We start from the raw sequence: 12,323 nt of genomic DNA, 5'->3' as shown, positions 1-12,323 counted from the left end.
GTTTACAAATCTATGATATATTAAAAGGGAATTTTATTTTGATAAAAAAGGAGAAAATTAAATAGTAATATAGTGACATCGTCTAGAATCAAAATTTAATTAAATAAATGATAGAAAAAAAATAAAGCAACGGAAGAAGTTAGCTCAATCTAAATTTCTTCATTTTTTACGTCACCCAATCGTAAAAGCGCGTTTATTAAAAGTCGCGTTAAAGGGCCGTGAATGAACGCACTGAAAAAATCGCCTAAAATATCTAGCCATCCACGAGAAGAATCCAAGAATAATCCAGGCTTGCTGGCCAAGCCTAGAACAGCTAATATACACGTGGCCTCGTTCCATTGGCTCCACTCAAGCCCTTTTTCGTCATTTAATAAGTCAACTGGCCATATAAATCAAGGCGATCGAGCCTCGTTTTTTCCATCCCTAAATCAACTAAATCTTCAGAAATACGTTTTCAGGGTAACCGTATTCTCTATTTTTATTACTATTTTCAGTTTTTTATTTTGATTATTTTGAATTAATTGTGAATCTGTTATTCAACTGTTGAATTGTTACATGAATCTTATGAGTTAAGGTTAGGTTGTGTTTTCCTTGTTTCAATTTTAGGGTTTTCTTTTAATTCAATCGTAGATCATATATTTATTTTCTGTTTCAGTTTTTGATTTCTGTTCTATTAGATTTAGTTATGAATTCTGTTGAATTGTTACATGAATCTTATGAACTAAGGGATTTTTTCCCCTTTTCTGTTTAAGGGTTTTCTTTTAATTCAATCGCAGATTATATATTTACTTTCTTTTCCTTTAATCTGACATGTAGATATGTATATTTTTCATTTTAAATTTGGATCCTTTGATTTGCTTTGAATTTGTGCATACAATTTATGGTTTTAACAATATTATCTAAAAAATTGAGGTGAAATTGGGGTTTAATAGATCAAAACAATCTGAACCGTTTTTAGATAACCATGAACCACGATCGTCATATATTCTTATATAAAGGCTTCGTTTTTTTTCCTTTAAAACTTTATTTTAGATTTTGTGTTTGGTTGAGGAAATATTTTGTATTTGTTTTAGTTTATAGTAGTCTTATTTGGGTTTTGTTATAATTCTAAATAGATGCAAATATTTGTTAAGACCCTCACTGGCAAGACCATCACCCTTGAGGTGGAAAGCTCTGACACCATCGATAATGTCAAGGCCAAGATCCAAGACAAGGAAGGGATTCCACCAGACCAACAAAGGCTTATCTTTGCTGGTAAACAGCTGGAGGATGGCCGTACCCTGGCTGACTACAACATCCAAAAGGAGTCCACCCTCCATTTGGTGCTTCGGCTTCGTGGAGGAATGCAAATCTTTGTTAAGACCTTGACTGGAAAGACCATTACATTGGAGGTAGAGAGCTCAGACACCATCGATAATGTTAAGTCAAAGATCCAGGACAAGGAGGGTATTCCGCCAGACCAGCAGAGGTTGATATTTGCTGGTAAGCAACTTGAGGATGGCCGCACCCTGGCTGACTACAACATCCAGAAGGAGTCCACGCTCCACTTGGTGCTCCGCCTGCGCGGAGGAATGCAAATCTTTGTGAAGACCTTGACTGGAAAGACCATTACATTGGAGGTAGAGAGTTCTGACACCATCGACAATGTCAAGGCTAAAATTCAGGATAAGGAAGGTATTCCCCCAGACCAGCAAAGGTTAATCTTTGCTGGCAAGCAGCTCGAAGATGGCAGGACCCTTGCTGACTATAACATCCAGAAGGAGTCGACCTTGCACTTAGTGCTCCGACTTCGTGGTGGTATGCAGATTTTCGTGAAGACACTTACTGGGAAGACCATCACTTTGGAAGTTGAGAGCTCTGACACAATTGACAATGTCAAGGCCAAAATTCAAGACAAGGAAGGTATCCCTCCGGATCAGCAGAGGCTAATTTTTGCTGGTAAGCAGCTTGAGGATGGAAGGACCCTCGCTGACTACAACATTCAAAAAGAGTCAACCCTTCACTTGGTGCTTCGCCTTCGTGGTGGGATGCAAATTTTTGTGAAGACCTTGACTGGAAAGACCATCACTCTGGAAGTTGAAAGCTCAGATACTATTGATAATGTTAAGGCGAAGATCCAGGATAAGGAAGGAATCCCCCCAGATCAGCAGAGGCTGATATTTGCAGGGAAGCAACTTGAAGATGGGAGGACCCTGGCAGACTACAACATACAGAAAGAATCAACCTTGCATCTGGTCCTTCGCCTTCGGGGTGGTTTCTAAGTGATGGTTTTTTAAGTGTGAATTGTGATGGGGTCAAGTTGTAGACCCATTTATGTTTGAACTCGGAATGGTTATGTTATGTTTCTGGTTGTGTTGCGTGTGTGAACTTGCTGCTGTGCCGCGGCTTATAAGTAAATAATTTCTTAAAAACCTTTTTAGTTCAACCTTATGGTTAAGTTTGCAGGTTGCCGGTACTTTGTCATTGAAGCATGATATCTTGAATATTTCTCCTGGTTCATGATTTTAGTTATGGCTACCTAATTATGCTTTATATAGCTCTATATCATTCCGGGAAACTACATAACTGCTTTATGATGGAAGATGAAATAAGTTGGATCAATTCGCTATAAATTTGCTGGTTAGTAGGGAGTTATGATTATGATTTATGATATTGTGTTTTGAACAGTTAACAGGCACTTAAAATTTGCTTTTATGGTTTTACGATATTTAAATGAGGGTTGTATATTTGTCCACTATACTCCCTTATCCTGAGTTATGGTTTCTTCTTAATTTTTATTGCAAATCAGTCAAAACACATTAGAATAATATGTTGTATTGTTTTATTTTTGCCCTTAAATTTGATGATAGTGACATCCCCCAATGTGATTAGTATATTAAAAAAAGCAGCAGTCCATTTGTCATTATCAATGTAACGATACAAAGTGAATTTACAATGTACCTTGTAATATAGGTGGCCAATGTTCTCTTAAACTTATTCTAGGTTGGTTCTAACGTTATATATGTCCATAAGCCATTCTTGACATTGGATCCTTTAATAAACAATGTATCTTAAGAGTTGTTTCCTCTCTTTATTTTGAGCTATACAGAGTCTGTAGGTTTTGTATGATATATCTATCTTTGAATCGGTTTAAAGGTTTATTTAGATGAATAATAAGATTAATTTTGATGAGATTAAAAATAGGGAGAAACGAGATTAATTGTTATAATAATGATATTAAAATCAACGATGAGATATATATTTAAATATAAAAATAATAGTGAGATGAATTATAATGATAATATAAAATAATCATTAGGGATATTGATTAAAAATTATATGAAAAAATATTTAAATTATTTAATATTGTAAAATTAATAATAATTATTAAATTATTTTAAAATCAAATAATAGTTTTAATAATAAATAAATTTAAATTATTTATTTATTAACTAATTTATTATATAATAATAAAATTTATTTTTATATTAAAGTAACAAAATTATTTTATAATTTTTAAATAAAAAGCTCAAAATATGGGAAACAAAAGATGATAAAATCTTTTGCCACTTGAGCGAATATCCATTAAATTTTTTTTCTATAACATATAAATAGCGTAAACCCAACCAACAATTATTATAACATAAACCGATCAACATTAAATAGGATTCAATTTTTACCAATTTTAAATATAAAAAATATAAACCAAAGTTGACAAAAAATAAAATGTTAAATAAAGTAGATAAAGATGATACGAATATTTTAAAAACCCTAATATAAATATACTTATAAAAAAAGATAATTACAACTTGTTTTTTTTTTTTTTTAATATTCATCAATATATCATTATTTTATTATATTAATAGTAAATGAATAATTTTGTGAATGATTTTTAAATAATAGTAAAATATTTAATATAATATATTAATTTAAAATTTTTTTAATATAAATTTAAATTATAAATTTATTAATTAATATGATACTAAATTAATTATATTTGTTAATAAATTTATAGTTAAAATATTATATTAAAAAATTTTTAAATTTAAATATTATATTAAATATTTTATTAAAATTTAAAATTTATTCTTAATATTAACCTTATTTTTTATGGGTAAGCAAACTTTTTTTACCTATAAAAATAATCAAACTTCATCTCTTTAAAAAAATTATACTGGTAATTTCTTTTCAAATAATCATAAATAATTAATTAATTGGTGTCAAATAAAATTATGTCTAAATGTTTGAGGTGTAATTAATAATATAATTATTCTTTTGATTTATATCATTATTTTTAAAATTAATATTTAATAAATTTTGAATTCAATTTTTTTATATTTATCTATTCTATTATTAAAAATAATAATTACCAAAATTATTCCTCTCTTTTTTCAAAAGGAAAGGTCAAAAACGGCGGCTTCGTTTTAAACACGTAAGGTATCTACCTTGCCTAATCTCAGCGTCACTCTTGGCCTGTAATCCAGGTTATCCGAAACCCTACTAACACGTGGCTTCATGTTGTTCGTTCTTTTCTTCTGACTTTTCTTAATTAAGTCAGCAATCTCCCCTATAAATTCATCATTAGTTTACCCTAAATTTTCCATCAAGTTCCCAATCTCTCTCTCTTATTGTCCGTAATAGCATCGATCAAATCTCTCGATTCCAATTCTCTCTCTAAAAGGTGATTTCTTTCTTTCAATTTCTTTTCCTTTTGTTGGTTTTGATTTCTTTGTCGTTGAATTTGGTAGATTTTTATTGGATTTTTTTAGGGTCTTGATTTTTATCGATTTGTTCAATTCGATCGATCTCGATAAAACTATTGCTTATGTTTATAAAAGTCTTTATCTCTTTTGGATTCAAGATAAATTGATTGTAAAATTTAATTTTTTTTTAATTATACCTTGTTGATTTTAGGTTTCTAGGTTTATTGCTGATCCACTGTGTACAATTGATATCTTGCTTGTGATTGTAGTGTGCTTGTGTATTTTCTTATTATATCGGTTGATTTTAGGGTCTGATTTGTTGGTGCATCAAAGTTGGGCTATTTGATTGGCCTGTATTGCAGGTTATTGTTAATGTTATTTGATTGGTTGATATTATGGAACAATTATATTTGTTTTGATTATGATTGCTTGATGTATTATGAATTGGTATGAAATTTGTGTTATTGTTGATAAATATTCGTGACAAGATGTTTTAGTTTTGTTAACTGTTTGATATAGGTTAGGGTATCATCTATGCAAAAATAAATCTTTTGAGTAATTCTTCTAATGTTTTTTTTTTGAAAAAAAAAAAGTTATAATTTTGCTCATTCATTTGGATTTTGGGAAGTTATAAATTAATTCCGAGTTTCTTGTTGACAACAGATGCAGATCTTTGTCAAAACTCTTACCGGAAAAACTATCACCCTCGAGGTGGAAAGCTCAGACACGATTGATAATGTCAAGGCCAAGATCCAAGACAAGGAAGGGATCCCACCAGACCAACAGAGGCTTATCTTTGCTGGTAAGCAACTTGAGGATGGCCGCACCCTTGCTGACTACAACATTCAGAAGGAGTCCACCCTCCACCTTGTCCTTCGTCTCAGGGGTGGCATGCAGATCTTTGTGAAAACTCTTACTGGAAAGACCATAACCCTTGAGGTGGAAAGCTCTGACACCATCGATAATGTCAAGGCCAAGATCCAAGATAAGGAAGGGATCCCACCAGACCAACAGAGGCTCATCTTTGCTGGTAAACAGCTTGAGGATGGCCGCACCCTTGCTGACTACAACATCCAGAAGGAAAGTACCCTCCACCTTGTCCTTCGTCTTAGGGGTGGCATGCAGATCTTTGTAAAAACCCTCACTGGAAAAACCATCACTTTGGAGGTGGAGAGTTCGGACACGATTGATAATGTTAAGGCAAAGATTCAGGATAAGGAGGGTATCCCACCAGACCAGCAGAGGTTAATTTTTGCTGGGAAACAGCTTGAAGATGGCAGAACCCTTGCAGACTATAACATTCAGAAGGAGTCAACCCTCCATTTGGTGTTACGTCTCCGTGGTGGTATGCAAATTTTTGTGAAGACTCTCACAGGAAAGACTATTACGTTGGAAGTTGAGAGTTCTGATACCATTGATAATGTGAAGGCTAAGATCCAGGACAAGGAAGGGATTCCACCAGATCAACAGAGGCTGATTTTTGCTGGCAAGCAGCTTGAGGATGGGAGGACACTTGCAGATTACAATATCCAGAAAGAATCAACCCTCCACTTGGTGCTGCGTCTGCGAGGTGGAATGCAGATTTTTGTGAAAACTTTGACTGGTAAAACCATTACTTTGGAGGTGGAGAGCTCTGACACAATTGACAATGTGAAGACCAAGATCCAAGATAAGGAGGGTATCCCACCAGACCAACAAAGGTTGATTTTTGCCGGAAAGCAGCTTGAAGATGGGAGGACGCTTGCAGATTATAACATACAAAAGGAGTCAACCCTGCATTTGGTTTTGCGTCTTAGAGGAGGGATGCAAATATTTGTCAAGACCTTGACTGGGAAAACCATCACCCTGGAGGTTGAGAGCTCAGACACGATTGACAATGTGAAAGCAAAGATTCAGGACAAGGAGGGAATTCCTCCGGACCAGCAGAGGTTGATCTTTGCTGGGAAGCAGTTGGAGGATGGCCGCACTCTGGCTGACTACAATATCCAGAAGGAGTCCACTCTGCATCTCGTCCTTCGCCTTCGTGGTGGTTTCTGAGTTGGATTCTATTCTAAAACTGCTTTTAGTGTCTGGTTGTTTTCATATAATTTCCTTCCATGAACTTGTTTGTGTTTTGCCGTTGAATTGGCATAGCCTCTATTAGTTTTAAAACTCTATTAAGATGTTGTGATTTATTTTAATGATGTTGATGCTTTGTGGTGTTGAAATGGTTGGAACTCTTAATAGTGTTGAATAAATTTCCATCTTGTTCCATTTTTGTTTTCTTGCGCTTTTATAATTATTTGGCTTGCCGTCTTATGTCCTGCTAGCAGGTCCATTGTTGAGTGGCGGTGCGAGTTTGAACTTTGTGTTTATCATGAATAATCTGAATTTCTTTAAGAAAAATATACCAAAGCTGTTGTTTGAATTTCCTTGATTGTTAGACGAAATTAATGAAATCGGATATTGCATAAAATATTTTGTCATTGCAAAGGAATTTTTTTTTTCTATTTTTAATTTTGTTGGCTTTTGAATAAAAAATAATCAAATTAAAATTTTTTATGAAATACCTTGTTAATTCAATAATCAAATTTTCATTATTTTCATTATCTCATGTTCACATAACAAAATAAAAAGTTATAATCATAATTCATCGAAATTAAATCACAACCACAAAATTAAAATCGCCTTTTTTCCACTTTTATACTATTATTACCATTTTTAAAAGGATTTAAATTCATTTTCATGCAAAGGTTTTTATTAATTATGGTTTTTTTCATTTCGTTAAATAAATTTTAATTTTTAAAAAATAAATAATCAATAATTTCAAAGGCACTTCACAGCAAAAACAACAGACTAGCCATTTCGGGGAAAAACTGCAAACGATGCCGTATATGCTTGTAATCTAATCTACATCTGTACGGACATTTAAATTCTTCCACTTCCAAAATTACCCACTCTGTTCGTATAAAAAAAACAATCAAAGCTCACCTTAATCATCATGCACGTGTCCACAAATGAGCATCAGTTAAAACATTCGAGCGCCCTTGATATATATATCACTCGCTTTCTTCACCCAACCAAATCCAAAACACCAAAATTTAAAAATTTAAAACCATTTTCTATGTCTTTTCCTTTTTCAATCTTCCCAAACAAACCCTCAAAAACTAAGTGAGAAAGAGAGAGAATGCTCAGACTCAATTTTAGGGTTTGTTCTTTTCATAGTCAGATTCTTGATCACCCAAAACCCTAATCTCCAGTTCGGGTACGTTTTAACCGGTTATTTAATTTTTATTTTATTAAAAAATAGCCATTGATTATTTGATTATATAAATTTTCTTTGACTCTTGTTTTCTTTTATTGGGTTTTAGGCTTTTTATTGTGTTAAAGGTTCTCTTTTTGACGATTTCTTTCATTAAGTATACAATCTTTTAACACTTTTTTGGTCCTTTTCCCTCCTTAAGTTAAAATTATAATCTTTATTATTTCTTCGATAATTGGTACCCTTGAATTGCTTATAGGGTAAAACGGCATATACACTCTTTAGATTTGATCAATATAATGAGTGTCCCCTTTTGAGAAAATGCTGATATTGGTTCATGGGTTATGCTTAGAAGTGAAGAAATTTACGTATGGTTCTATGGAACTTTATCTTTGTTTACTTTTTGGATTGACCAAGGAATTTAAAATTTTTGTTTTCAGGAATGCTTGTTTATGCTTTGATTTTTCTTTTCTTTTCTTTTTTTGTTGATTTCTGTTTTCTTTTTAGCAGCAAATAATGTAGTAAAGTGTTTGTTTGAGACATGCGGAGAAATAAAATGCTTATTTGATCTAGTAAAATGAAATCATTTATGAATATTTGGCCTTGCAATGCAGGTCTGAGTGTTTTAGTTGTTCGACTCTTTCTATCAATTAAGTTTCTATTTACATTCTAAAAAATTGTTTTTCAATCGATCATGATTAGATCTTCTTATATTTTCATGCATGATAATTAGACTAATTATCCCTTTCTATATTTATTTGTATAAATTGGATGATATAATGGCTTCTGAAGAACACATGTCTACTTCAATTGAACATGAAGAAGAACATTTAACTAACACATCATGTTCAAAAAAAAAAGAAAAGCTGGGGGATGTTCTAAGTTGCTTCAAGTAACCGGAAAAAAAATGCATGTTGAGTTCAATGCTGATGGTCAACCTGTCTCAAGTGATGCGTCAAAAATGGCTAATTATATTGAATGTCTCGTTCGAGAGACAATATCCATTAACTACAACAGTTGGAGAAATGGTCCAATTAAAAGATCATATAGGGATTTGGTTGTGGTAAGTTATATTAATTAAATTGAAACTTGTTGTTTATTTATGTCTCTAGTTTATGAAATGCAATTACGTTGTGTTGTTCAAATGTTTTAATTTATTCTTTATAGGAATGCTTTGACGTCTCAGCTGAATATAAGAAGGTTGTGTTGCAATCTGCTAGGTTGAAATTCAGAGATTTTAAAAGTAGATTGACACAAAAATATATTTTAACTAATGCTGACAATGCTGAATTGTTGGCTCATCCCCCAGCCACATATTCAGATGTACTCAGTGATGTACAGTGGATGAAGTTTGTTTTCACTCGTCTATTAGATGAATTTAGTGTATGCATAGCGATCTTTTTTTGTTTTTGTAATAAATTATTGAAGTTGAGATGTTTGTTTCATGTGTTATTAAAATTGTTTATTCATGTGTTATTAAATTTGTTTTTTTGCAGAAAATAAAAAAAGCTCAACAGAAAATAAGGGCCCAAAAAAAGTATCATCATCGAAAGGGGTATGCAAATGTTAAACATGAACTTGTAAGTATTTTTGATTGTTTATTAATTGATATGGTTTTAGGAAATTTTAATTTAATTACTTTTTAGTTGCTAACTTATATTTTTATATGGTTTCAAGAAACATCCGGCTTAAGCAACGAAATATCAAGATGGGATGCTTGGAAAAAAGCACATACATCAAAAACTGGAAAGCATGAAGATAAAATAACTAAACAAATGGCTAAGAAAATTGTAAGTTCATATTGTATTTATATCTTGTTTGATACTTCGCCATTTATACATGTTAATATATCGTATTTAATTACATTTGCATGTTATGTTTTAGGATGACATAGCTATGAGTTTTACATCTGGTGAAATTGAAATTGGTGATTATGAAGATATGATGACTTTGGCTTTTAGTTCAAAAGAAAGACCTGGCTGTGTTAGGGGGGTTGAGAGCTTTGTAACTCCAACAAATTATTTCAAAACTCAACCTAAACCCCACACCTCCAAGAGTGCTGAGTATTTATCCATAATAGCTTAGCAGAATCAACAAATTGCTGAATTGGAAGCACAATTGGCAGCAATGCAAACTAAAACAATGGATCAATCATTTACCAATAGTGTTGGAAATGAATTCGTGGATGAAACTTTTGACCAATCTTCTTCTCTGGTAATACACGTTTTAAACTTTTTTCGTTCTATTATTTGATTTTTGTGATTTGATTTTATATTTAATAGTTGAATTTTGCATGTAATAGGTTTTGGAGCCAAAAAAAACATGGTCTTTGTTTTAACGACTACGTTTTAAAGACTACATTTCTAAATAAAAATGTAGTTAAAAGTTTCTAAAATATGTAGATTTTCAAGGGTAAAATGAATTGAAAAAATTTATTACTGAGGTCAAATGTGTGATAAAATTAACTTTTCTCATGTAATCTTAAAAAATCACGAGGAGAGATGGGTTTATGATTTCAGGATATTTGAATATTGTTGGGAATCTAAGATTACCCAAGAATTAGATACATGTGAATCAAACATAATAATCACATTTCCACAAGCAAGATTTCAGGAAAAAATCTCATATTCCCCAAACCAAATGTCCCATTAGGGTTAACTTTTGTCATCAGATTAGATATTTATTTCTTTTTCCTTTAATCTGACATTTAGATTTATATATTTTTTCATTTTGAATTTAGATCCTTTGATTTGCTTGAATTTGTGCATAAAATTTAGGGTTTTAACAATATTATTTAAAAAATTGAGGTGAAATTGGGGTTTAATAGATGAAAACAATCTGAACAGTTTTTAGATAACCAGGAACCACGATCTTCATAGATTCTTATCAAAAGGCTTTGTTTTTTTCAACTTTGTTTTTTATTTTTTTGTTCGGCTGTGGAAGTAGGTTGTGTTTGTTTTAGTTTGTAGTAGTCTTATTTGGGTTTTATTATGATTCAAAATAGATGCAAATCTTTGTTAAGACCGTCACTGGCAAGACCATCACTCTTGAGGTGGAAAGCCCTGACACCGTCTACAATGTCAAGGCCAAAATCCAGGACAAGGAAAAGATTCCATCATACGAACAAAGGCTTGTCTTTGCTTGTAAAGAGCTGCTGGATTGCCGTACCCTAGCTGACTACAACATCCAAAAGGAGTCCACCCTCACTTTGGTGCCTCGCCTTCGTGGATGAATGTAAATCTTTGTCAAGACCTTGACTGGAAAGACCATTACATTGGAGGCAGAGAGTTCAGATACCATCAATAATAAGTCAAAGATCCAGGATAAGGTGGATATTCCCCCAGAACAGCAGAGGTTGATCTTTGCTGGTAAGCGACTTGAGGATGGCCGCACCCTGGCTGACTACAACATCCAGAAGGAGTCCACGCTCCACTTGGTCCTCTGCCTTCGTGGAGGAATGCAAATCTTTGTGAAGACCTTGACTGCAAAGACCATTACATTGGAGGGAGAGAGTTCTGGCACCATCGACAATGTTAAGGCTAAAATTCAGGATTAGGAAGGTATTCCCCCAGACCAGCAAAGGTTGATCTTCGCTGGCAAGGAGCTTGAAGATGGCAGGACCCTTGCTGACTATAACATCCAGAAGAAGTCCACCTTGCACTTGGTGCTCCGACTTCGTGGTGGTATCCAGATTTTCGTGAAGACACTTACTGGGAAGACCATCACCTTGGAAGTTGAGAGCTCTGACACAATTGATAATTTCAAGGCGAAAATTCAAGACAAGTAAGGTATCCCTCCGGACCAGCAGAGGCTGAATTTTGCTGGTAAGCAGCTTGAGGATGGGAGGACCCTTGCAGACTACTACATTCAAAAGGAGTCAACCCTCCACTCAGTCCTTCGCCTACGTGGTGGGATGCAAATTTTTATGAAGACCTTAACAGGAATGACCATCACTCTGGAAGTTGAAAGCTCAGATACCATTGATAATGTTAAGGCCAAGATCCAGGATAAGGAAGGAAGCCCCCCAGACCAGCAGAGGCTGATATTTGCAGGAAAGCAACTTGAAGATGGGAGGACCCTGGCAGACTGCAACATCCAGAAGGAATCAACCTTGCATCTGGTCCTTCGCCTTCGTGGTGGTTAGTGATGGTTTTTTAGGTGTGATTTGTGATATAGTCAAGTAGTAGACCCATTTATGTTCGAATGGTTTTGTTATGTTTCTGGTTGTATTGCTTGTGAACTTGCTGCTTCGCTGTGGCTCCTAAGTAAATAATTTCTTAAAAACCTTTTTAGTTCTACCTTATGGTTAAGTTTGCAAGTTGCCGGTACTTTGCCATTGAAGCATGATATCCTGATTATTTCTGCTGGTTCATTATTTAAGTTATAGCTACTGGATTATA

General features: G+C 33.4%; 2 protein-coding genes and 1 pseudogene across 3 annotated transcripts; all 3 read left to right on the top strand.

The window, feature by feature from the left end:
• The first annotated feature begins 419 nt into the window (after positions 1-419).
• LOC149514544 (polyubiquitin-like) lies at positions 420-2,425 on the top strand. Its single transcript, XM_089744416.1, has 2 exons — positions 420-459; positions 1,116-2,425. The coding sequence occupies exon 2, from the start codon at positions 1,116-1,118 to the stop codon at positions 2,259-2,261; it is 1,146 nt and encodes a 381-aa protein (XP_089600542.1). The 5' UTR covers positions 420-459; the 3' UTR covers positions 2,262-2,425.
• Positions 2,426-4,581: 2,156 nt separating this feature from the next.
• Positions 4,582-6,935, top strand: LOC149514543 (polyubiquitin-like). Its single transcript, XM_089744415.1, has 2 exons — positions 4,582-4,660; positions 5,346-6,935. The coding sequence occupies exon 2, from the start codon at positions 5,346-5,348 to the stop codon at positions 6,717-6,719; it is 1,374 nt and encodes a 457-aa protein (XP_089600541.1). The 5' UTR covers positions 4,582-4,660; the 3' UTR covers positions 6,720-6,935.
• A 1,009-nt stretch (positions 6,936-7,944) lies between these two features.
• On the top strand, positions 7,945-12,286 carry LOC149514542 (polyubiquitin-like; annotated as a pseudogene). Its single transcript, XR_016328070.1, has 5 exons — positions 7,945-8,986; positions 9,420-9,503; positions 9,601-9,713; positions 9,808-10,137; positions 10,928-12,286. The product of XR_016328070.1 is annotated as a polyubiquitin-like (transcript).
• Positions 12,287-12,323: the final 37 nt, after the last annotated feature.

This window comes from Durio zibethinus, chromosome 15 (genome assembly GCF_047325235.1).
Source record: "Durio zibethinus cultivar Kanyao isolate XHJ-2024 chromosome 15, ASM4732523v1, whole genome shotgun sequence".
Lineage (NCBI taxonomy): Eukaryota > Viridiplantae > Streptophyta > Magnoliopsida > Malvales > Malvaceae > Durio > Durio zibethinus.
The sequence above is the reverse complement of the archived record's forward strand: the minus strand, read 5'-3'. Positions and strand labels throughout refer to the sequence as shown.